This window comes from Hippoglossus stenolepis, chromosome 5 (assembly GCF_022539355.2).
Source record: "Hippoglossus stenolepis isolate QCI-W04-F060 chromosome 5, HSTE1.2, whole genome shotgun sequence".
Classification (NCBI taxonomy): Eukaryota; Metazoa; Chordata; class Actinopteri; order Pleuronectiformes; family Pleuronectidae; genus Hippoglossus; species Hippoglossus stenolepis.
The window spans coordinates 27507679-27535167 of NC_061487.1; the positions used below are offsets into that span (position 1 = coordinate 27507679).

Sequence of the window (27489 nt, forward strand, 5' to 3'; positions counted from 1 at the left end):
GAGTGAGACGCCTTCTGAAGAACTCCACGTGTGATTGGTTCACCAGAGACTCACGTTAATGGTGTGAACAGGAGAATAGAATCATATCTTTCATGTTACTTGTGAAATCAGATGTGAGGTATAGGAAACAAAAACAAATCAAAATAGAAATATTTTCCCCTCAGTCTCGAGTCGACTGTTCTGACGATTCTTGGCTCTAAAAACTGAAACTGATCCACGTTCACCGAGTCTGAGCTGAAACCTGGAATACCTGAGTCCGACGGACGGTGGGAAGACGGTGAGAAGCGAGGACAGAAGGAAGGAAGCCTCTCAGTCTGCTGTGTACTGAAGACTGAGGCTGAGCATATTGTATTTCATGGAGAACTAGCGCTGATGTGGAGATACGGCTGCTTTTGTTTTAATTTGTAACCCAATGCTGGAGCCGTCTGAGCTGTAAGTACTGCTAATTTGTTTCAGACTAATTCATCACGGCCACGGCTTTGGAATTCACCATGATAGGGCAATGGGGAGAGCTCAGTAGCAGAACACACACAAACACACAAACACACACACAGACACACACACACACACAACGCAAGAGAAAAAGAACAACACACACAGGCTTGTTCGTCAAAGATCTAAAATACACAGTAATTACTTATCGTCACACTTAAGAGTATGATACTCTCCCATCGTTTCTTATATGGGAATTAATTACATTTTCATTTAAAGTCAATATTGTTCACTTCTCCCTGACGGAGTTTCCGTTCAGCTACGTCAGCACGTTTTTACTCTGAAGTTTTACTGCACTCGAGGAAAAGAAAAGAGGAAAACATGAAACCCTGAGTTTCTGATCGATAGTTAATAAACGTCACAGATGTAATTTCTCTTTGTTTCCTATCTGATGTCTGACCACAGAAATCAGTCCAGTCGCTGAATGCTACTTCCATCCTCACGTTACTGAAAATGCTCAAACCTGTGATATTCAAAACGACTTTCTTAACTGTAGCTCCACTCAGAAACCACTCAGGTCCTGACACGAACAGGCCGCGTGCGTCCAACAGGAAGACGAGACGCCGACGCTGCAGGAATCCTGTGGACTCATCAGGATTCAGGAAACACTGCAGCAGCTACAGCAGCGTGAACCACACAGTCTGTGAAAGCTCCTGCAGGTCTCCGTCCGTCAGCGCGTCCTCCACGTGACCGCAGCTGAATTTAAAGGAAGATACTCATCGACTGGTGCCGCTGCAGATTCTGCTGCTTTTACTTCAGACAGTGAAAGTGGAGGATTTGACTTGAAGGACTCGAATGCGGAAAACACACAGGTTCGAATCCCAGGTGACTGATCGAGACTCGAGAGCAGTTTCTGTTTCCTGGGTCTTTAGAACTCTAAACTCCAGCAGCTCGTAAACGATGTGTTGATGTTCACATCGTTTTCAAGTTGTCTCCGAGGCAGCAGCTCTCACTGCGTTGTGCTGCTTTCCCCTCGCACAAAGACAAACACACAACGAACACAGCTTCACGTGTGTTAATGAGAATCAGGGGCAAAGGGCCAGACCGTGTGTGTGTCTGTGTGTGTCTGTGAGTGTGAGTGAGTGTGTGTGTGTGTGTAATTAACCAGGCCAGAGGAGAATACAGATGCCAGAGATGTGGGAGAACGAGCGAGAGGCCACTGGATGGTATCAAACTCTTTTCACTTCTCTTGGTCTGACGCCCATCTCATTGACTCCGATGGCCGAGAGTCATCGCAGGAACACGACCAGACCAAGGTTCAACCCACCGCGGCGTCGCCCATCGGTCAGTGAGCGCTTCGAAGCCTGCAGGGGGGCGGAGCCTGACTGAGAGCTGGATGCTTGTGGTGAAACGTTGACAGCTGAGACTGACACGAGGTTCGTCCGGAGCGCGTATCGGCAGAACCTACGTGCTCCGAGTGCTAGTGCATTTGCGTACGAGATATTTGGTAGAAAGTGTAGATGTGTCGTCCATCTTTGTTTCCAGCCGCTCTGCGTCATCATCCGAGTCACAGTCAGGTCTTTGTATGATGTCGTATAAACGTGAGAATGATTTACTCATGTTGAACTATTTCATATTCAAACACTGAGCGTTGTTGGGATGATATGAGGTTTGATTCAAGGAGAATAATATGAACAGTGACAGTTTGGAGACGAGGAAGTGACACGTGGCTTCAGTTTGATTTTCAGGTTCCTGCCGTTTGATCCAAAACAACCTGATCGATTAGAGATCAACAGATTCGTCCCCGCCGATGAAGGGGTCACCTCCTCTTCCTCCGTTCTCACCCCAACATCCGCCCAGCGCTGCATCTATCAGCGGGATGTCAGGCCTCCCTGGCAGAGCTCCATCTTGGTGGAGAGCGTCGCCTTAAGCCCCATCAGCCGGAGGAGAGTCTTTGAGCTACAGTCTAAGCCCCTCGCCCGGACCCTGGTCCCCTCATGAATATTAACCAGCCCCGAGCCCGGCTTTAATCTGCCTGATACCCGCACTGCTGCCGCTGAGACGATAGCGAATCTAATTATTTGGTCTGATATTAACCCCCCCCCACCACCACACACACCATTCCACCCCCAACAGCCTGTCTTCACTATAGCTGCTGTAACATGTGTGTGTCGGCACATACACACAGCCACCGTCTTTTAACAAAGTCAATTCACACACACTCCTCTCTCTCTCTCTCTCTCTCTCTCTCTCTCTCTCTCTCTCTCTCTCTCTCTCTCTCTCTCTCTCTCTCTCTCTCTCTCTCTCCACCAACCGCCCTCCACCTCCAGCGCAGCCTGCGACGCCCTCTCCTTATCAGGCCCAAAAACGCCCTCCTCCTCCGCCGATAAAACTTGAATGCAAATGATGCCAGGCTGATTTCATTTCTTCATTTTCTTCCTCCGTACCCTCTCTCAGTATCAGAATGCCCCCCCCCTCCTCCCTCCCTCCCTCGCTCGCTCTCAGGGGAACCAAATAGCAGCGATGATGTGATGATGGGAAACGGAAAAGCAGAACTTTCCCTTAAGTAACCCCAATGTCTGCCCCCATTCAAATTTTAACGTGCATATATACGTAAAAATCCCCCACCCCCATACCATGCAGATGAGCAGATGAGCAGATTAAGCTTCGTCCGTGCAGCTGTCAACGGCCACACTTTTACTGCCTCCACTGGGGAATAAGTATGTTTGTTTATGCAAATCACTGGTTCACATCTCGAACATCTAGGTCTCAGTGGTGGATAATGTTTCATATGGTCTAATATGATTTAAACTGGTCTATAAAGGTCTATAATGGTCATCACACGGTCTGTGGGAAACTGAGCGTGGACAGTAAGAGACATAAAAAGTGTTTGATACTAAATATTCAGATTTTTATTCAAACCTTTAGGTTTTCTTATCGTTTAAGATTCTTGCAATAATATATATCTCTTTGGTGCCAAGGCAACGTCACTCGTCAATTTAAACAATTAAAAAGTCTATATAATCTCGACTTGGTCGTATAAACTCTAACACGAAGGTTTGAAGCATAGATCTTTCTTCAGTGAGTTTTGACTCCCTGCCTCAGGCTTAATGTAAACTTTGAGGTTTGAGTCTGTGGAGCCACTGAACTGTGTCATGTTCTGACAGATATTTCTGTTCTGTTATTAATGACGGGAGGTGAAACACATCGTCATTAGACTGAAGTACTTTTAGCCATGTGTATCGTGATATCTATCTTTAAATCACATTACACAGAACCTGCTGTGCAGATATACATGTAACACACCTTTGTGCAGAAGGACACAGATGTGTTGTTATTGTTTCAAATGAAAATGAGACGTCAGTTTGTGTCTGCGTTTCGTTTTTTTGCCTCTTTTACAGCAGAACTAGTGGGTTTACACAGGATTTGTAAACGCAGGTGAACCCAGTAAAAAGGGATCGGTTCCTTTGGTTCCTTCGGTTCCTTCGGTTCCTTTGGTTCCTTTGGTTCCTTTGGTTCCTTCGCCAGTGGAGGTCAGTTGGTGTTTGTGGGTTTTTGACCAGTGGAAAAGGGGATTTTCACTGAAGTGCAACTTATTTAAAAAAAATTATCTTTCAGGTCTGTCTTTAATGCAATAGTATTATGGATAATCAATGATTGTCAGGGCCAGTACAGGATATCACATATTAGTAAAACAAACTAAGAGATTTTATAGTTTTAAGACACATTCTCAAAATAGTGTTTTGTATTTTATTGTTGTTGCTTGAAGTGTTTCTAATGTTCCCTGCTCCTCTGGATGGAAACGTAACGCCCTGCTCCTCTCCTGACCTTTCCAGCCCTCGTTCATTCATTCCTCTCCCAAAATCATTCACTCAATCACCCGATTCAGCCTCTTCCTCCGTTCTCCTCTTTCACTCTCTCCCCTGCACTGCATCCTTCCTTTTGTACACTTCTCTCTCTCTCTCTCTCTCTCTTCCTTAATCTCCAGTTCTCTTCCTCTCTCCAACTCTCATTCCTGCCCTTCTGTCTGCCGGCCCCTCCTCCTCCGTCCTATCTCTCCCTCTTTTCTCTCTCTCTCCGTCTCTCGTTCTATCTCTCGACTACAGGAAATGGTTTCTTCCCCCAATCCAGGGGCTTGGAGGGTTGTACTCACTGTCCCAAACAAAGAGGTCACTGTGTGAATCCTCCAAAAATACAAAGAAAAGGAAGGCAGATAAAAATCAGAAACCTGCTCTCATCCGCCTCTCAAACACACACACACACACACACACACACACACACACACACACACACACACACACACACACACACACACACACACACACACACACACACACACACACACACACACACACACACACACACACACTTCACCTCCACTGCACTCACGCAAACCATTTCAACATCCACCAGAGACACACAACACCATTTAAAACTGTATATTTCACTCACGAGGTGCAAATACTGTCACTACAGTAACGTGACATTACTCCCGGGTGCGCGGCGTGCTCACGCAGAGCCGCGCCCCTCCGAGGAATACGTCTTAAAAAGAACGGGAAAAAAAGGAAAAAGTCGAGAGAGCCAGGTTTGATGAGCTGCATGCAAATGACATGTAAAAATATAAAACTGCAATACTTAAAACGGGGGCCAAGATAAGAGATTTGAAAATGAGGCACTCTTGGAAAGCGGGCTCCTGAACTGCCGGAGATGAGGCTCAGAGATAGAGAGGATAGAGGTTTTCCCTCTCCTCTTCTCCTCCCTTACACCTCCTCCTCCTCCTCCTCCTCCCTGCAGAAGCCGCTGCAGATGACAGCGAGATGCAGATACCAACCAGTCGTTGCCACTGAGTGATGAACACCTCCTGCCTTTGTCTCCTGCAGCCCTCCTCCAACTCTCTTTTGCAGTTCTCTCTCTTTCCTCTCATATTTCTTTTTCGTCTCTCACTTTTTTTTTGTTTCAGTCGATGGACCTTTCCGTCCTCTCTCGTCTCTTGTCTCTTATTCCTCTTCCTTCCTGGCCCGCATTTCTGTCTATCAGTATTTTATCTCTTCTGGCGGTTTTCTCTCTCTCCCTCTCTCCAATCATCCCTCTCTCTCTCTCGGGGTGATAGGCTCTTCTGTCAGGGCCAGATAGACACTCCAGGAGACAGAAAGCTACTGTCATGATGTGGGCGAGTCAGACGACAGGTGAAAGCATATGAAGCGCACCGATCCAATCACCACAGATAAAAGCTATAGGTCCCATTAAGGCCACGACACTCGGGGTCAACGTTTTGAGGTCGTGTTTGAAATCCCAGTGACAAACCTGTCAGAGCATCTGCACAGTGGCAGAGGACGAGGATTCACTTTGTGGCGGCACTGAAACAGGTTTATTCTTCAGGCTGTTTTCTTGTTTATCTCCTTGTTTGTTGTGAGTCACGGATTTCCAGTAAACTTGATGGAAAAATGGGACGTGGACCAAGAAGGAACTCGTTAAAGTGTCACTGAGTCTCATGCTCATTTCCTTTGGAACATGCCACCATCGTAAATTTACTATTTTGGGTCACTCACTCTTATATTCACTCAATCAGGAAATAAGGAAGGACAAGGAAACTGGAGGAAAAAGCTTCTTTCAGACATGATCTCAGCGGATTCATGGCTCCACACATTTCTCTTCTTAGTGTTTGTGAAGCAGCAGCAGCAGGTTGTCGGGTCCGACTCGTTCACACCAACAGGAACATGTGGGAACATCCAGGCGAGGGGCGGAGCCTGTAGAGCAGCAGGGGGCCGGACATGACGTATAAACTCTGCTGTGGAAAGATCAGTGTTGTTGTTCACAGCTCATCCACACCGGCGTCGGCCCTCATCACCAAAAGATCTGGAACCTCCTCGTGTTTCCAAGTGGACGTCTTCGTCTTCTACGTGTACGGCTCCTCTTCTTCATCCTGAGATGTTTGTTCTTCCAGTTTCACATCCGTCACGTGTTAGAAACCTCATCAACACGTCCACTCGCTCACTGGGAACATTTTCCTACTGTATTCTCACATGAACTCATATTTCTGAGGTCTGAGAGCAGCTTGAGTTGAGGTTGGAGGACGTGGTCCCCTCAGACGACCTGTGGTCATGATACGATGCTGCAGGAACCTGCGACTTCACCCTGAAAGGTTGGAGAAGTATCACTGACAGCTTCACTCCACCTTCACACTTCAGGGTGTTACGGTTTCATGCAGAAGCTGGAGTTCCTCACCTGTGTTGTTCAGGATGAGTGAGATCTGTGTTAAATCCCAGTCGGGGCACGTTAAGCAGTGCAAACAAGGCTTTTGCCCAAATGATATTCATGATACCGCTCCACTCGCTTCTACTACAACCCATAAGCCAACAAAGATAAGTGTGGTTTGATATGAAGAGAGAGGTTAGGTTGCCTCAAATCACATTTAACTAACATTTATGTATCTGCCTCAGGAAGACGGAGGATGGATTTTAATCTTTGAGGGAACCACAGTAGAAAATTTGGATTTTTACTCAGTGTTTTTACAGGTAGAAACTCTTGTTCTCTTGAGGAAGCTCCGCGCGTATCGCATCCTTCTGGGGGGCATCGCAGAAGGTGTCTCAACACTCACCGTAATCATCAATTTGTCATCTTCTGTCGGAGCACCATTTTAATTAATATTCTAATTTGATGGGCGGAGGAGAGGGAGAAACAGAGAGGCAGAGAAACACTGTTGATGAATCCAGATAAAATATAAAGATCAGAATCCGGTTGTAAACAAACTGGCTCAGAGTCAGTGTGTGGGGGGGGGGAGAGAGAGACAGAAACTAAGAAGGAGACAGACATCACCTTCACTCGTCCTTCCAGGGGAGTGAGGAGAGGAGAGGAGGCAGAGAGGAGGAGAGATAGAGAGTGAGAAGAGACTACCCAAAAAGTGTTTGAAAAGCCGTGGGTGGCGCGCCTTATCGCCCCAGTTCTCCTGGAGAGATTATTGGGGGATTAGTGCGAACGCTTGTTTCTAAAACATGATGAAAAGACGTTTGGCGCGTGATAACGCTTTGAACTCCCCTACTCTGCTCCTTCTAGGATCGTGCCTTCAGGCTGCCTTTCCACGAAAGACAGGATCTGGGTGGGGTGAGCTGCTGGGTGCTGCTGAAGGATGGGAGACAAAAGAGGAGGTGTCGTACGAGGAGTTTCTCCTGTGGCGCAGCGAGACCACTTCACTTAAAGATGCAACAGGTGCGACAGACTCCAGGATGAGCAGCGACACTCAGTCGCTCTCACTTCGCCCAAAGTCTGAGCGGAAATTTTACAGCAAATCTGCAACTTCAGTCCAATAACATGCACTGGCACTATCAGTTAATTAAAGCAGGATCCAATCAGAAGGGGAGCAGATATAATATCAGATTTGTTGTGTGCGATCCAATCACACGAGCAGCACTGGCTCGTTCCTGGGTTGCCACGGGAGGACTCGGCTGTTCACTCAACCAAAAACTGTGAGGAATCAGCAGCCAGCTGATCAGCTGATCAGTAAACATTATTATACCCTGTTCTAAAGTCCAACAGCCATATCACACAGAATATATTTAAATAGATAAATGGTTTTACGCCTCTTTCTCAAGAGATGCAAATGACAGGATTTCCATATGACACAGGCCAGTTAACACGGCGCTAATCTACTGAAGGAGATCTGCTGGAGGGCGAGCGAGGACTGGATCTCATCTCTCTCTCTCTCTCTCTCTCTCTCTCTCTCTGCCCCGCCCCGATTCCTCCCAACCAGGAAACTCACCAACAACCACATGATGAAGGCTCCAACGCTGAGGACAAACAACATTGAAGACGTGTAATTAATAAGATATTAAAGTCATTTCACGCGATGGGGCAGGGAGGACTTTTACATCGGGGGAAACAAAGACCAGTTCCTCAGGTCAGAACTTGTCCACTTACACCTCTGAGACAAAGGGACAATCCTCTGATGATGGTAATGTTCAGATTTTGTCCAGAGACGACAAAAGGTTTGAAAGAGCAGTGAAAAAAGGAATAACCATCACTCAACAGAGGAGGTGGTTTAAAACCTCTTTTAAACCTAAATCAGCAGGTGTATGTTGATGTGTAACACAGGTCAACCCAGGACTTTGCCTCTGTTCATTCCCCGGTGACATCACAAATGCACGGACCGACTTTGTTACGCGTCTGGGTTTTATTGACAATAGTCGTCTTTTACTCTATTTACTTTTTAAACATGAAATATTGTTCTTGCCTCCAAATGACACGTGTTTACAGAGAGCGTATAGTGTAATCCACTGTAGGAATGCAGTGTGATGGGTCCAGCTTTAGTGGGAGATGAGCAGATTTCTCCTCTCCAATTCACGGAGGAGGATAGCCCTGACCCCTGCTGACCCACGAGGGAGGGAGGGAGGCAGGGAGGGAGGGAGGGATGGATGGAGGAGGGGGGAGGATGTGGAGTGACAGGGGGAGAAACACAGGAGGAATGTGAGATTACAGCCACTATCTCCAGCAGATACTGAAGGTCCGTCTCCTCACTCCTTCAGTCCGCAGAGGAGGGGGGTAGGAGGAGGGGGTAGCAGGGGAATGAGGGAGCGGAGAGAAAATGGGTTTTAAGAGTCGGAACGAGATGTTTTCCATATGAATGAAAACCCCTCAAAAGAACAAAATGGACTTTTAAAGTTTAGAGGAGGACAGTGTGGGCAGCGGAAGGGTGGGGGAGAACAAAAGGTGATGGGTGAGTCAGCGTGTGTGTGTCTGAGTGCTCGTGCACGCACGCACACACACACACGCACACACGCACACACACACACACACACAGACAGACAGACATCTATCTGCACACTCAGAACCTCACTGATAATAAACGAAATCTTAGAAATGAGAGCCTATCAAGCAGGAATCAATCACTGGGGTTTGTTGTCCAGGAGGATGGCGCCATGTGGAGATAAAAAGGCAGGCGGACGTCTGGGGAGGACGGGAGGAGGAGAGGAGGAGGGGGAGAGGGAGAGGAGGAGGGAGAGGAGAGGAGAGGAGAGGAGGAGAGGAGAGGAGAGGAGAGGAGAGGAGAGGAGAGGAGAGGAGAGAGGAGAGGAGAGAGGAGAGGAGAGAGGAGGAGAGAGGAGAGGAGAGGAGAGGAGGAGAGAGGAGAGGAGAGGAGGATGGAAAAAGGTCTGGTTGGTGGTATTTGTTTGAACTTTGTCTTGACTGGATGTGAACTGGTTTGGACACACATGTGCATCCAGATGTTAAACTGGACTAAAAGTTTTTTCAACGTGGAATGAAACCAACATGAAACATTCTCGAGAGATAAGAAAGGTGAAACTGGTAAAGATAAAAATTAAGCAGAAAAATGAGGTAGTAACTTGTGTGTGTGAATCACCCTGCGTGTGTGTGTGTGTGTTTGAGCTCCGTGCCAGGAAGCCTCTCCCAGCATCAGTATCATATGATTAGATGGACTTGCACATGATGCACGAACCAGCCTCTGATAGGGCTCCATCCGGTCCCACTGTTCCCAGGGACCACACACACACACACACACACACACACACACACACACACACACACACACACACACACACACACACACACACACACACACACACACACACACACACACACACACACACACACACACACACACACACACACCAAAACTTCATTCATCATCTCTCTTTGTTAAGCGACCTCTGACCTCTCAGTATTACAACACGTGTACGACAAGATGTGTTATTGTAAACACTCTCATTACATTGTATTTGGATCTGCACCAGATTACACACAGTCAAACATATTAGTCCCCAGAACATGGTTTTTCATTCAGATCCATGAATTATTCTCTAAGAAATCAATAAAGATGTTGAAACTCCGCCTCTCACCCAGAAAACACACTGATCCAGATCCAAACTGAAATGTAACGGTCCGGTGGTTTGTGCAGAATGCTGCTAACAAACAAACGCAGATGAACACATAACCTTCCCGGTAAAAATGGTTCCCGTCTGATTAAGAGCTAAAAAAGCTCATATTTGTTCTGTAATAATATGGAACAGTAAAAAATGTGTCTGCAAATAAGAATTATGCTTAATATTAATTAATCTCCAAACTATTTCAGGTCAATCAATAATTATTTAGTTGACAAAATGTCAGAAAATGGTTAAAAAAAATACAAATTAACTGAAATTAACTCATAATCATTCAGTCCAAAACAAAAACAGTCAATTTACATTTAAATTAAAATATTAAAAGCAGGAAACCATCACATTAGAGAAGAACGTTAATCAATTACACAGCTGATTGATTGATTTCAGGCTTAAGCTCATCTTTTACCTTCTTTACTGCATTTGTGAATAATAAATGATAAAAATTCTGATGTTTCTATTGTTTTCATGTCAATAAATTGAACAAAAGAAGATTTAAATATTTTGCTTGTTTTAATAAAACATTAACCATCAGACACCTGCTCTAAAATACCGACCTGTTCAAATTGTCATGACAGATTTCTCTTAAAAAGACACAACTGACATATATCTGATCATGTTTATGAATGATTCCATAGGAGAGATGCTCTGAGGATGAATCAACACGATCATTGGACAGTGAAGATGTTGGAGCTCTTACCTTGGCCTCCTCATCGTCTGTGCTGCCCTTCGATTGGAGGATTCCCGGGTAAGGACCCCACGTTGTGTCTGGGTGAAGGTCCCTGCCGGCCACCACCCTGCTTTCACCGCCTTCTTCACTGAACTCCAGGTCATCTGTGGAGGAGGAGAGGAGAGGGGGTCAACCTTCAGATTCTACAGATGCATCAACACGTTAATGTGCCAAAGTGATTATGACCTCATCGTTCCCCCGCTGCTTTAAGTGACACGACGGAGGGACGTTTAGAAGCTTTTATAGAAGCTTTCATTGTCTTTTTTAATGTTGAGGCTGAAATGTAGACGTGTTGTTATTCTGGGCTAAAAGTTAAAGATGTTGAGTTGAGGCACAAGTTCCCATCAAAATATCAGTTTCAGCTCTGAAAAGCTTCGAGTGAAACCCGACTCACAGCGCTCAGCAGAGAGCAGCTGACAGGCTACAAAACATTTAGAGAAACAATCGACAAAAGCATCATGTGGCTCGAACTTGACCTGAACCCCGGCAGCAGCAGCTCAGGCCGTGCGGCGGCAGCAGCAGCAGCGAGAATAAGTGACGACAGAGCAACAGCAGGGGGAGTTTAACACAAGCCGAGCACTTTCTGTCCTGGTTGGTTCAAACGGGGAAACTTCTTGTGTACTTCCTCAAAGCGATAAGTGCAGAGCGATGGCAGTGACGGCTGTGGTCGGAGCCTGCTGCAGCCCAGATAGAGCCAGATAGCCAGGAGGCACGGAGGCCTGATCCATTTATTTAAAAAAGACAGCTCAGAGTGCGGGAGGAGCAGCTGTCGCTTACTTTAGAAAAAGTTTCTGCAAATCTGAGGAGAAAATGAAGAAGTTTGAGAAACACTAACGAGACGTTGGGATTAACGGCAGCTGATCAGCCTCAGGGCCGGCTCCTGGGGAACTCTCTCTCTCTCTCTCTCTCTCTCTCTCATTAACAAACACAAAATAAAAGAACAAAACATAAAACCCAACACTGCTTTCCTCCCACCTCCTCACACCCCCCCCCACACTCATCTCGTCCATGGTTCAGGCGACTGTTTCGGGGGGTCGGTCTAAAGTGGCGGGCCTGATAAGAGTGTTTGTCTAACACTCTCCATGTCAAAACACTCATCTATCTTCTCTGTATCTATCCCCACCAGAGAACAACGGACAGACGCTGATAAAATGGCTTTCCCACAGCCGGTGGGGGTGGGGGTGGAGTGGAGGGTTAGGGTTATGGAGGGGAGGAGGGAGCAGGAAGTGTGAGTGTGGTTAGAGGGAAGAAAGTGGGCGGGATTCAGGGAGGTCAGACATGAAAAAAAAACATTTAACAGTCGAGCGGCAGTTGAAAATAATGAGTCGGAGAAGCTGCGACGGCGTCTCACAGGAAGAGACTCAGAGCATCACGAACACTCACCACTGTTACAGAAACAGAGGAGCACATCTGCTGACCTGTGTCACCGTACTGCAGTTACATCAGAGATCAGAAACATCTGGATCTGGATTCAGATCAGCACCAGTTCTCCTTTATAGATACTAGCACTCTACACACGTCTGATTATATAATATAGATCTCTGCAGTATTTCTTACAACACTGTATTAGGGGCCATATCGCAGAAAATAATTCTGAGATTTGGAGAAGAAGATTATAATATTACGGTGTTCGACTCCTTCTATGGAAACTATTGAACCGGGATTTTTATTTCTTCAGACATCACAAATGTTGTTTTTTAAAGTATCTTGCAATCTCGGACTCCTCCACCTTTTAACCGAATCTGCTCTAAAGTTAACGATCTCTTTCTTGGCCAGTACCACACACTTCCACCAAGTTTCAAGAAAATCTGCTCAACGGTTTTTGCGTAATCCAGCGAACAGACAGCAATGAACACGTAACCTCCGCGGTGGAGGTGACCAGTTGACCCGGTGGTTTCTGCTCCGTTAGCACCGACACTGTGTTTGCACTCAAACAGGTGCCGGCACACCTCGTTTGCCAGTCACGGTGCTCTGATGTCACGCTGTCACCGGCACTACTTCTTTCTTTGTCGTGCCCCGGGCCACATGAGAGCGTGACACTGATGCCAGACGCAACAGGAGCTGACCGGTCCCCCTGATGAGCCCGGTTCAGGTTGGCCTTCATCTTTAATTTAAAGCTTTTGGCTGAAGCTTCATTTCACAAGTATTGTTGACAAATCCCCCACATTAGAAAGACGTGGAGCTTGGGGCTGCGGTCGGGACTCGAGCAGACGATCGGCGTCAGATTCAAATGTTCCAGCTTGAGTCGGGTCAGCGTCAGATTTCGGTCTGAGGTCACCCCCCCCCCAGACATGATTCCTCAGTCAGTCTAACCTGCTGGCAGCAGAGTCTGAAGTCCAGCGTCTGTCAGACCGGTGTCCTATCTCCTATCATCATGGGGCCTCACTTTGGCCACACTGACCTTCCTTATCTCCGCACTCCATCAATGTCCAGTCTGCCGCCGTGCCATTGGCCAATCCTCGCCACATGGGCCTCTTATCAACCTGACCAGCTCCATTGACCGTTCATTGTGCAACAGAGTGAGGAGTTGACCTCAAAGAGCCAACACAGATATTAACTTATAAACAAGCCTGACACGAACACAGAGTTTGTGTCAGGTAAATGAACACGAGTTCATCCTGGTGCTCTCAGGACTCAAGGTTCTCACCATCTCAAATACCACAGTTACGTTAGTTTGGCTAGTTTAATTTTGAAAGTTATGCCTGTAGTTTTATTAACTCAAGATGGTCTCGTCTAAACTACTGCAGATATTATGTTGAGTGGTTATTTTCATCTTGGTTTTTCAAAAAAATACAAGATAAGATAAGATAACCTTTTTATTGATCTCACAATGGCGACAATTGAAAATGTCAGAAGTGGGATCTCCAACTTTTTTTGGTGCAAATGCTTAAAACAAGCATGTGCCCAGTAGGTGGCGATAAAGTCAATATCAACAATCCATCAAATACGATATCTCCTCTGGCTGTAGCAACTTCAAAACATTGGGTAAACATGGGAGGCAGTAATATCGTGAAGTGATGCTAAATTTAGCTGCTAACTTGTACACAGACGGAGCAGTGCTAACCAAACGTAGCGAAACCGTTGTTGTTGTTGTTGTTGTTGTTGTTTCTGCTCATTACACAAAGCAACAGTCGGTCGGTCTTGTTTCCCAAAGGCCTCATTTTACATGAAACCACAGATACACAGTCTTTAAAATCTGCACTTTGGTTTTTTAGTGGCCTAAATCGTGATTAGCGTGAACGAGAGGAAACGGTTTGTTTTGAACACGTCCGTCTTAGTGCCGGCAGAGTGTTAATCTCTTATTCTTTAAAAAGTGAGCGCGCTGCGGGCTGAAAGTATCAAGCTCATTTTCTCAGCTATTATCATCATTCTGATTATTGATGATCTGATTAAGAGAATGCACAGATGCTGAAGAGTAGCTGGTTAATTACAGGCAGCATCCGCAGCTGTGGAAGAAGTGGGCGTCGGTGAGTGTGGTTAAACGAACAGTCTCCTACTGGAGGAGAGGAAGTGCTATCAGTGCACCTCCGCTTAATGAGAGCACTCTGCTAATCCCAGCAGGTCAGCTGTGTTCGCTGGGGTAACACGAGGCCTCCGACAATCCTAATCCCTGTTAATTACCCCCCCTGCCCACCACAGACCTGCAGAGGAACCCAGTGCTGCTTATCAACGTGGCTGCACTGGCTGCAGCGACCACAGTTGCTCTGTATGATACTACACCCATTGTTGTTGGAGCGCATGTACATATACACACAGTCACACACACACACACACACACACATCATTCTGTCAGTCTGTTTTTCTGTAGATGACCCGTTCCAAACAGCACAGGGCCGGTTATCATTATGAACCAGCTCCACAGTGTCCACACAGCTTCACTGATTTAGCTCTGACGCACACAGACACACACATACACACACACACACACACTTTAGTAAGCAGGTGACAGTGGTCTTTCTCACATGAGCTGATTTCTACCTGGTTTCTGTGATCAGGGTGGAGGATTAGTGAAAAGGACCGAACTAAAATATCAGAATAATAGAAGTAGTAATAGTAGTAACAGTAGTAATAGTTCCCTAGTTACCTGTGAGAGTCACCTGGTTACTGAATGCTAGTTCATATAAACACAACTAATCTCTCACACACACAAACACTGGACGCCACATTGCCACCCTGCAGCCGAACACACACTGTGCCCACACACACACACACACACACACACACACACACACACACACACACAGATATACACACCCTGTCAGCAGCTACACACACACACATATACACAGACACAAAAGCTTATCAATACGGACGCTTCAGCAGCCACTGGGGCGTCCAGGCCTCTTTGATGAGCCAACACAATAAAACAATCAGGCTGTCATTAATGAAATGACTAAAGCAATTAACTGATGAGTGTTGGGGGGGGGCGGGGGACCGAGCTGAAGGTGGCAGGCAGCCATTATGAACAGATCAGGATCGAGTTGATGTTGTTACAGGATTTTTGGATCAATTCAAATATTTCTGACGGTTTTTAGTTGAAATATTCAATAAATCGTACGTTGATGTGGAGCAGTGCTGTCAGAGGCACTGCTCCTTCTAACCATGAGGTGGAGGAGCAGAGTGAACCAGAGCAGGTGGAGGAGCAGAGTGAACCAGAGCAGGTGGAGGAGCAGAGTGAACCAGAGCAGGTGGAGGAGCAGAGTGAACCAGAGCAGGTGGAGGAGCAGAGTGAACCAGAGCAGGTGGAGGAGCGGAGTGAACCAGAGCAGGTGGAGGAGCGGAGTGAACCAGAGCAGGTGGAGGAGCGGAGTGAACCAGAGCAGGTGGAGGAGCGGAGTGAACCAGAGAGCTGGAGGGGAGGGGAGAGTGAACCAGAGGAGGTGGAGGAGCGGAGTGAACCAGAGCAGGTGGAGGAGCAGAGTGAACCAGAGCAGGTGGAGGAGCAGAGTGAACCAGAGCAGGTGGAGGAGCAGAGTGAACCAGAGCAGGTGGAGGAGCAGAGTGAACCAGAGCAGGTGGAGGAGCAGAGTGAACCAGAGCAGGTGGAGGAGCAGAGTGAACCAGAGCAGGTGGAGGAGCGGAGTGAACCAGAGCAGGTGGAGGAGCGGAGTGAACCAGAGCAGGTGGAGGAGCGGAGTGAACCAGAGCAGGTGGAGGAGCAGAGTGAACCAGAGCAGGTGGAGGAGCAGAGTGAACCAGAGCAGGTGGAGGAGCGGAGTGAACCAGAGCAGGTGGAGGAGCGGAGTGAACCAGAGCAGGTGGAGGAGCAGAGTGAACCAGAGCAGGTGGAGGAGCAGAGTGAACCAGAGCAGGGGGAGGGGTGGAGGAGCAGAGTGAACCAGAGCAGGTGGAGGAGCAGAGTGAACCAGAGCAGGTGGAGGAGCGGAGTGAACCAGAGCAGGTGGAGGAGCGGAGGAAACCAGAGCAGGTGGAGGAGCAGAGTGAACCAGAGCAGGTGGAGGAGCAGAGTGAACCAGAGCAGGTGGAGGAGCGGAGTGAACCAGAGCAGGTGGAGGAGCAGAGTGAACCAGAGCAGCTGGAGGAGCAGAGTGAACCAGAGCAGGTGGAGGAGCAGAGTGAACCAGAGCAGGTGGAGGAGCGGAGTGAACCAGAGCAGGTGGAGGAGCAGAGTGAACCAGAGCAGGTGGAGGAGCGGAGAGTGAACCAGAGCAGCTGGAGGAGCGGGTGGAGGAGCAGAGTGAACCAGAGCAGGTGGAGGAGCGGAGTGAACCAGAGCAGCTGGAGGAGCAGAGTGAACCAGAGCAGGTGGAGGAGCAGAGTGAACCAGAGCAGGTGGAGGAGCAGAGTGAACCAGAGCAGGTGGAGGAGCAGAGTGATGCTGGCACTACTTTCATCATCAGAAAGATTCACAACCGAGTGACACACATAAATTTCACTTTGTTTTAGAAAAGCTGTAGAGGGACTGAAATAGTGAAATATTAACACGAACCTGAAGGAATATTTACCAAAGCATTATCATATTGGTCGGACATGGTCAAGTCTGCAAAGATCAGAGAACGTGACACATTCAGACTTAACGATGATCTCTCATGTTTAAAAAGATGATGCATAGAAAAAAGGAGGCTGGAAAGTTAAAGTGACAGTGAAGCCGCCATCAAACCTTACAACATTACTAAAGATTTATTTCATAAATAAAAAGTATGATGCAGCCCCCACTGGGATTAACAGGAGGGAGAGAAGTGTTCTTCAATACTTAAAACAGTTGTTGCATTGCCAGGTACAGTCAACCTGGAAGGGAAATTAATTAAATCTGTGGGTGGGCTCTTATCTGAACTGACATGTCATAATATTAATACATGGTACTCAGTGGAAACTGTCCACAACTTTGGGAGGAATCCAAAACCTGTGCTCTTACCTAAAGCTGATTTCTCTGGCTGAGATTTACAGCTGATAGTTTTTATTAGGACACTTCACAGTCCAATTAATTAAGAATTTAAATAAATGTCATTTCTACTAATTCAACAGCTTCGGTTCAATATAAGTTGTGTTTGGAATTAAAGTTTCACGTGAACATCGGGTTCCACCAACTCTCAGGGAACAAAGAGTCAGACATGAATAATCAAATCACGTATCCGATGAGAAAGTACGTGTTCATCCCACAGGATGAGCCTCCTCGACCGGCCGCCCTGGATATCAATGTGAAATAAGGGTTAACAGGAGGTGTAGCACAACACTGATGCTCTCCTCGTTTCGCCCTAATTGATTTTTAAAAAGACTATTGTTGATATCAAATGAGCACATCGCGGCGCAGCTATTGATTTTTTGACACCACACAACAGGAAATCTTTATCTGCGTGCTGCTCCGACCCGCACTAATAGGTGGGGTTTAACCTTTGCTGAATGACAAATCCCAGCACGTCCCGCCGCTATTCTCTCTCTCTCGTCCTCGTGGGGACGCCCGGGAAAAAGAGTGACAGCTCTGTCCAGGTAGGAAACGACCAAGTTTGAGTTCAACAGTATCGGCCAAGTGCACAAATACAAAAGGCCCAGTCGCTCCTAACTGATCAGTTCGGGGATATCATGAAGCATTAAGGTAGGGTGTTCCTAATAAAGTGATTGTGAGTTTATTTACAGTGACAAGAAAAGAAATAGTCAAACCATTTGTAATTAGAAGCATTTCTGTGTCAAGAAGTCTTAAAAATGCAGCTGGATCCAAGTTCCAATAATGAACAAATCACACAATTACTTATTTTAACTGATAAGACAGAAATCAGACCAAATATTTTCCATATTAAATCCATCATAACATAACATCCACTGTCTGTAAATGAGACCCTCTGCTGTGTGGTCACTCTCACTGGACGTGGAAACCAGCCATGATGACAACAAACGCACAACGCAGGAAGATGAGATACACAAATGTATTCTAAACCACACAGTTCTGTATTTATATGAAATAAAGCAAAACATATTTAAGTTTTTTTCTGGATTTGAGAGATTAAAAAGAAGACTTCATTTTCCTGTTAAACCAGTTTCCTATCAAGGAGAAACCAGAAATGTCTCCCCCTTTGTTTCAGTGTTGTGACGACGCTTCCCCCAGCTTCTCCACATTAACGACCACTGAAGTTATTTATAATGTCGCCTGATAAAAGGCGTCAATCCAGCAACAGGCGAGACCTGATTGAGCCTTCTCTCTTCTCCCCCCACCCCCCCCCTCGCCGCGCTCGCCACCATCTTCCCGCAGCACCCCCGGGTCCCTGGAGTCCGGCCGGCTCGGCTCAGCGGCAGATACACATTTCTGGGATAGACATCTACTGCTCAGGACCACGCAATCATTTCCATTTTACCCTCTGTTGCACAGGCGAGATAAGACACCTGCGTCGCCCCGCTAATCAGATGAGCTTCAACAGAACTTTATCATTGACATTTACCACTGTTTACCCAACTAATTTCTCTTAACTGCACTGCTGAACTTTTATCTACAAAATACATACACCAGCAGAAAAGAGCAAGAAGCAAACATGCAAATTCACAAATATGCCAAGAAAGATAAAATGAGGAGGGGCGAGGTGGTGGTGGTGGTGGGGGGGGGGTGAAAATTTTTTCTGTTCAGAGGACGAAGGGAAAAGAAAAACAAGTGACAGGGCGACTGTGGATGAAATGAGAAATCCTCCCTTCACAGAGGAAAACTGATTTTCACAAGCTGAACGCAGGGAAACATTGAAACAAGCAGCTCTGAGGTTCTTCATGTTTTACTTCAGGCCGGAATCACATCACTGCCCTTTGACCTTTCAGGACCAAAACAACGGCCTTTGAGTGGAGCTGGTTGAGTTCGTCTGCAGCTGAATCCTGGTTCATCCCATAAACCGGCTGCGTCCACACGGTTTCATTTTAAAAACAGACATGACAAGCGTTTGAGCTGCAGATCAGAAAACACAAGTCACATGACCGTTCACGTGCTCTGGTCATGTGGTGTAAACAGGAAGCAGCTGCAGTTGGTAGCTTAGTTACTGGAACAGCGATGGTGAAAAGTAAGAGCAGGGATTTCTCTTCTTAGAGCGTTAGCGACGTGTTAGCGACGCTTTGTGTTCACCGCTGGTCGTCGAGTCACGTGACTGATAAGAACCAATCAGCGTTTCAATAAGACTGAGATCTGAGTCTCCAACCACAGTATCCACGATGCTTTATGGTCTATTTGACTTTAAATGGGACCAATATTAACATGTTGTAAAGAAGAAGACTTTAAACGAGAGATTCAGACAGAAAATGTTTACTGACGATATCAATCCAGTGAGAAATAGAACCATTCTCACAGATTTACATGGAAACGGTCACAGTTGTTCCGCATTTCACGTTCCAAACCTGGAGAGTCTTGTTAAAAGTCATCTCATGGTCAAAATGTAATTATCTTAGTAACCAACAGTTTTCTTAGCTTAGAAGAACCTGAATGAATGAATTGTGTGAATTCTGTGTGTGTTTAGAAGAGAACTCGACTTTCAGGTTCACAGTAAAACATCCGTAACGGGAGAGACGTGAAGGAGACAATCATCCTAATGTGAAACTGTGTCAGAGAAGAAGAAAGTGCACGAGAGTGTGCACGTTAATGAGTGCATGTGTGTGAGAGGGCACGAGCTTCACGAGCACATCACCACCAGCTCCATCTCTCCCAGCCCTGCCCCCCCCCCCCTCTGCCGTAGCCTGTCACAAATTGAAAGTGGAGACCTTCCAGAAACTATCCCTGATAATCACACATAAATTAATTAGAAAATGTTTCTTGACATTCTCTACACACAGACAGCGGAGGGGGAAAAAAGACTGAGGCAAAGCCACAAAATTAATTGTACGGTATGTGACTCCAATAATTAATTCAATCATTAATTCATGTCTGATTTAACAACTCCTTCTGGCTTCCACGAAAAAGGACATTTCAATCAGGCCGGTATCGGCTGCCGCGGCGCAGAGCGGCAGCGAGAGACGTGGAAAAAGTTAAAGAGTGATAGACTTGCTCGACACACTCAGGGTCATTTAGAGGTTCAACAATTAAACAGACAAGAGCCTGAAGAGGGAAGAGACAGAAAATACTAAAAGGAACATGAGACGAGCTTTACAACACAGAAACTGTCAGAGTCCGTATCTAGAAAGAAAACACAGAAGCATCTTAACGTAACATGTTCGGTTAATGACGGCAACTGAAGGAAGAAGATTTAGAAAAGAAACCGAGAAGGTTTCAGTCTTTTTTATTTCTGACCTACGACACTTTTCTGACTTTATCCCTGAACCTGAAGTAAATCATGTAAAGCTTTGAATGAACTTGTTGTTGAAATGTATTAATCAAATAAACCTTTTCTGTTTTACAGCATGTTCACGGTTTTAATTCATCAAAAGATAATAGTACCATATTGTTGTTATAGGTACTTAACAGTGAGTTTATTATATTTCACACTTACAGAGTTTATTAGTGTCAGTGTCTCACTGAGAATAATATAAAACACGCTCATTGCTCCACTCAGCCCGACGTGGGCCGGTGCCAGAGGAGCACAGACCACTGCAGCGTTATCAGCCACTACCACCGACGGCTTTTATCATTATGGGAGATGGTTGGATGTGTGCAGAGACAAGTTGAGTGCACATGTGTATTTCTGTGTGAGAGGTGCAGGATGTGGGGTGGGGGCTGCATAGAGAGGCCAGGAATCTGATGGGCTGGTAATCAGCGTCCCAACGTCCCACCACAAACACCACCACCACCACCGGAGCCAGGCCTGCCACGGACTCTCACACTGGGTGTATGGGAGCTGCTGGGCTGATAGCAGCCGGACAGCACGGAGAAATGTTCCTTTAGATTAAGGCCTCGCGTCTATCAATCATCGGGGATGGAGGGAGGGATGAGGGAGGGATGGAGGGAGGGATGGAGGGAGGGATGGAGGAGGGTGACACATCACAGACAGGCTGGAGAGAGGAGTCAGAAGACGAGAGGACACGTGTGACAGAGTGTGGGTGTCACTCAGAATTTGTGCTGTAGATCAAGAGAGGAGGCAGAAGGCCGCGATGCCTTCGAGTGCTCCCGGCACCTGCAGTAAATTACAACCTCTCACTGCACATACACATCTTCTAGTTCACTGAAACTCGTCACACTGACGGACAACTGAAGGTTCATGAAAAACAAATGAAAATAATAAACCGATATGAATATTGTATCCACATTTGATTTGAAAATACAAAGAGACATTTTTCACAATTTATTGCCAATTTATAGACGTAACGATGAATCCATCAATTCTAAGAAGTAACATAAGTAACTGTGTTAATTTAGCCGTCTGGATAACGAAGCCACAAACCGACAGTGAACTGAACCGAGGAGACACATCATCCTCCACAAGTTCCCACCGGGTTCCTTCAGACTGTTTTTGAGGCAACTCGACCGAACTGACAAGACGAGCCCTCAGGGACACATGAGGACCAATCAGATATCCTGAAGCATTTTGATTGACGGGTGGAATTGACAGGGTGCTTGCAGGGAAACCCAGGTTCTGAAGCAAAGGCGTCTGCAGGCTGGAGATATGGAGGCAGGAGGCAGAGCAGACGTGGAGTGAGAGTACAGGACGTGGAGGTGTGTGGACGGATGAGGAACCGTTCACTGTGAAACTCAGGCTGGGATCATATTAAACTGTGTCATCATCCAACATGACTCTCCTGATGTCGACCTCCTGCTCCTCTCCCACATCCGGACCTCACCTGACACCACGTCACAGCCTCACACGCTCACTCCATCATCTCATCCTCCATCACTGGAGAAGACTCCTTCGTATTTGTGTGGCAACATTCAGATTTACCACATTTAACTGCAGAGATTTGGGAATGAAGCTGCGTCTCTAGAAATAAGAGCAGCAGACGACGAGGCTTACAAAGTGCTTTTTAAATATATTCAGTGGTAATTATAATTATTTGGTTAGTTTGAGCAGGAAAGAGAAATGAAATGGATCATTTAATGTTTCCTCATTGGTTGATTTAAGTAATTAGGCATAAACGTCAACATTAAATACATAATATATCAGGGGATCAAAATATTCAGTTCATCTTCTTGGGACCATCATCCATTCACTAATTCAAGATATTTAAGTGGAATTAAATGTCTCTCTTTCATTTGATGTTCATTATAAAAAAATGAAAACAAACAAACTCAACTTGTAATAAATTAAAATGATCTTTTAACAGAAACGTTAAGATTTGTTAAAACATTTTCTACGTCAAACTCAAACCTGTGATTCTTCCAGCGACTTCACACTGAGCCCAGCTGTCATTTCTTCATTTCACATCTCCCTCATCTCTCCATCTCTTAACCTCACCCACCTCTAATTTCACTATCTGAATTACACCTCTTCAAATCTCTCACCCCTCATCCCTCGCTCTCGATGATCCTTAAACATTCGCCCCTCTCTCACCCTTCATTAGTTATCTCTGCACGCTAAACTCAATATTCCTCTTTATTCCAAACCACTCCTCGTGGTGCTCCTCCCTCCTCAGCTTCTCCTCCTCTATGTCCTTTCTCCCAGATCCAGATCATTCAGGCTCCAGTTCAGAGCGACTAACTTTGGCTTTGTTAAGTCCTAAAATGTTTTTCCATCAATAATCGTTTCATGAAACAGTGTTCTTGTTGTTTGCCGTGACATTCTTTTACTGCTGCTGAGTTTATGACTATTTACGTAAAGATGGTATAATCTGTTCCACTGAGCAGCAGTGAACCATTATTTTTTATTATTGATAAATCTGCTGCTTATTTTCCATGACTTTTAATCGTTCGGTCTTGAAATTGGCAGAACACTACGGAAAATGAACGTCACAGATTCCCAGAGTCCCAGCTGACGTCTTCAAATTGCTTTTTTCTTAAATTAAATCGTATTATCGCACCAGACAAAGAGAAGCAGTAAATCCCCGCAGCTGAGAAACCGTGACAAAAGAACATTTGGTATTTTTACTTGACAAATAATCTATTATGTCAACACCAGAGCTATTAAACACTATAAAAAGTGATCCCATCCCGCTGTGTGTTTTTCTTGCCTCAGTGTGTGACATGAATGGGGAAGTGGTTCCTCTATGGGACCAATCCCCCCCCCTCAGGAAGCCGTGAGGCTCGGTGGATGTTTTCCTGCTTACCCAGCGTTCCTCACTGCTTATCCTCCCCAACAGAGTTATTTCAAATACCTGTAAAAAGCATTTTACTGGCTGTGGTAATGATGGCAGTTATTATTACCTCTGTGAGTGTGTGTGTGTGTGTAGAATTACACTGGAGCATAAAGTCTCACTGTAGCTTCTAATGCTGCTGACAGACTAATTTATTGAGGTTGAGGACAGCGAGATGTTGGCGGAGTCACATTTGCATAACCTGCCTGAAAAGTATCAGGTGAACCCGGATCACTTCGTCCGCCTGAGATAAAACCAGAGAGTAAAAAAAGATGGACGACACGTCCCCAATCCAATTAAAACCAAACATCAGTTTGATGAGAATTAGATAAAATGGCAGAAACTGTCCTTGAGAAACATTTATTTAACGTTTACTTTGATCAATGTCCCATCTGCTAACATGGAGGACGCGGGGTTTATGAACTGTACAGAAGCCAGCCACCAGGGGGCGATCAAAAATAATGTGGCTTCACTTTTGGGAGCCGTCGTCTTTTTGATTTGACGCTTTTCCTTTTCACTCATATTCATTATCTGCTGGATGTTTGGGTTATTTTCGACGTTTCCTCGGATTTAAACCACTTCCACCGCTCAGTGAAACGTCCTCTCTTCCTCTGTACGCAGCAGTGAAAGGAGAGAATGTGTGGCGACCGCCAGCCGGAATGACAAGGGATTACTGTGACACCCGTTTTGCATATCAAGAATTTTAAGCAGCAAGGGAGAAAATATTGAACCCTCCAGCTCGCAAGGTCATTCAGAAGATACTTCTTCCCCTCCTCCTCCTCCTCCTCTTCATAATTTATTTTGCATATCATGCAGTATGGACAGACTGAAGATTAAAAAGGCGGCTTTAGCATATCTCTCCATCCCTGATAGGAGCGAGCTCCCACCTAGACTTCTCCTCAACACCGTGCCACCGCCACCGCCGCCTCGTCAAAGTGACCGAGGACACGCTCACACCCGACGTCTCCATTGTTTCAACACGAAACTACCAAACCGCAGAAGCCTGAGACATTTAAAAGCTTATTGTCCTTTTATTTTCCAATGTTTTTTCACATCAATCGACGCCGTTGGCAGAAATTGGTGGAGCAAAACAAGAAGCATCACCCCGACTATCATCAGAGAGGAGGAATTTATTCAGATTGACATGTAAACAACTCATTACGTGAGGAGGAGACGGCGTCAAACAGCGGATTGAAACACTGTCCAGTAATGAACTGTGATTATCTGTGAGCAGGAACAAAACGAGGATGAATTTAAATCGTCTGCTGTTGTTTTCTCTGTTTCATGTTAATATCAGAACGAGACAAGGAATTATTTAAATAAGTTTCTTCAAGATATTCATCACGAGGTTAGAAAACAAACTGTGAGCAGAAAATTAAAGAAAAACCTTCATAGTGAGGAACGTGAGTTTTTCAGACTAAAATAAATCTCACAAATAAAATTAAATTGATTGATTGACTCATAGTGAATGAATATATTTATTACATGAGACTGTGTGGAAACATGATGGTAAAACAAAGAATTGTGATAATAGGTAATTGAAAACGCTGCAGCTGTCAACATTAAAAATAAGATAATAAAATCGTATAATAAAAAAATTCCATTGATAAAAAAAGATTTAGTGATATTTCCAGGACGATCTTGTTTTCAGGTCGTGAGAATTTGATCCTTTTCATTGTCGGAACTAATAAAAACAAACGATTTAAAAATCACACTAAGCTCTTAGACATTGAAATTTGTATTTTCCAATATTCTCTGTAATAAAAAAATATTATTCAATGAATTGTTAAAAAGGTCTGTAGATTAACTGGAAATGAAAATAATAGCCACAGGTCATAATTTCTACAAAGAAGATCCGTCCGCACTAAATCTGTCACTGACGGATGCAAATAATTATTTCTCCAGGTTAATCAATGAAGTCATTAATCTCTCTCATAAGGTCTTTGTTTGACGTTTGATTGACAGCTCACCCACCACATCAACTCAATAAAACTGAAATAAGAAGCAAATCTTCACATTTGGAAACTGATCATCAATATTTTCTGTCAGTCGTGCGTTCGTGTTATTATCTCCACAGAAATGTTAGGATGAGAAAAAGGCTTAATCTGCCGCTCTTGACTGTGACGCTGACGACAAAGATGTTTAAATAACTGATTCAATCCAACAACACAGGAGCTGGATGTAAAAACATTAACCTAAATAAAATAAGGCCTTGACTTCACTACTGTTCAAAACATCTCCGTCCCCCTTGTTGGGGCCAGCCAGGCCAGTAGGTAGCGATAAAGTTTACATCAGCGATCCGTCAAATACCAGAGAACAACGCTGTGGTCGAGGGAACATTACCAGTGTAATGTGGTGCAGTGATGCTATATTTAGCTGCTAACTTGCAAATGTATATAGTGCGAACCCAACATAGAGGAACTGGTATAACTGGTATATGTTGCTGCTGTTTCTGGTACGTGCTCTTTGCACAAAGCAGCAGAGGACGTGTGAAGTACACTGGAAAACGCTCCGTTGCACACGATCACACAGAAACCAGAGTTTTTAACATCTGCACTTTGTGGAAACGTGTATTTTGCAAAGCGAGGAACGCCGTGAAACAACAAATCAACGTCCCGTGAGACAAACCAAGTGATCTGCATAAAGGTTATAGCGACAGTAACCGCTCCACGGGCCCCAGAGGCCTCGGAGCGACCAAACTGAAAAACCCTCACGAGATTAAAAGCTTGAAACTTCTGGTCCCTGGAGCACGAGTGTCTAAAAACAGTGAGAAATGAGTGGAATGCCAAAACTCCCCACAGATAAAAAACATGCCCCTGTTTATTTCCACACCAGCCATAACCTCTTCCTCTCATCTGTTTATGGGAACGTGTGTGATACACGGCGAACACTCTGTAAGAACAAGAGCACATTAGCCGGCTGATTCCGGTCCCGCGTGACACGCAGCACAAAGAAGAAGAGACGGGAAACAATGACAAGATGGAGAAAAAGAGGGAGAGACGTACGGAGGGTGGAGAGGAGGGGGTGGTGGGCTGTTAACGGGGTTGTTAGTGGTGATGGAGAGACCAGAGGAGGAGAAGGTGGATGGATGGAGGGAGGGAGGGAGGGAGGGAGGAAGGGGAGGCTTGACGATAAGAGAAAAATTCAGACCGGTCAAAGTTTCCTTTTTGCCAATCGTGCTCCTGATAAAGACAGCGCCTGCTCCGGAGCTGATAGAGGGGCTATCTCTCTCCCTTACTCTCTCTCCCCCCCCGCCTCCCTCCCCCTCTCATCCATTCCCCTGCCTCACTCGCCCGGCAGTTAGTTTGTGAGGAGGAGAGGAAGGAAGGGAGGAAAAAAAACCAGGGGCCCTATCAGTGCGCATCATAGTGCCACCATCAACCAGCCACCGCGCAGCAATTAATATCGCTCCAATTACTGTTAAAGGGACAAGGCTGGGACAGGACGATAATGAACACATCCTCTCTTCCCCACCAGAGGAATTAAAATACATGCGCACACACACACACAGACACACACACACACACACACACGGCTGTATAGACACACACGTGCAGAGACGTACATAAAACGTGCGCAGCTTGAAAAGGAAATAATGTGAGATAGAGCGGTAATCTTCGTGCATTGTTTAACTCATTGAAGACAACAGACACAGAGAAATAAATAACCAAACAGAGCTCGATAAGAGAGGAAATAAATAATAAAATTATGGCGATTTACTTGTTATCTCCTCTTATACTTCTCTCTCCCTGAGTCAGTGTGTGTGTGTGTGTGTGTGTGTGTGTGTGTGTGTGTGTG

At 45.7% G+C, this 27489-nt stretch overlaps 1 protein-coding gene across 1 annotated transcript in view; it reads right to left on the minus strand.

The window, feature by feature from the left end:
* zfpm1 (zinc finger protein, FOG family member 1) overlaps positions 1 to 27489 on the minus strand; it is an 81776-nt gene that overhangs the window by 11178 nt on the left and 43109 nt on the right. The window contains exon 4 of the mRNA XM_035155858.2: positions 11023 to 11156. Within this exon, the coding sequence (XP_035011749.2) occupies positions 11023 to 11156 (134 nt within the window). The remainder of the gene's footprint in view (positions 1 to 11022; positions 11157 to 27489) is intronic.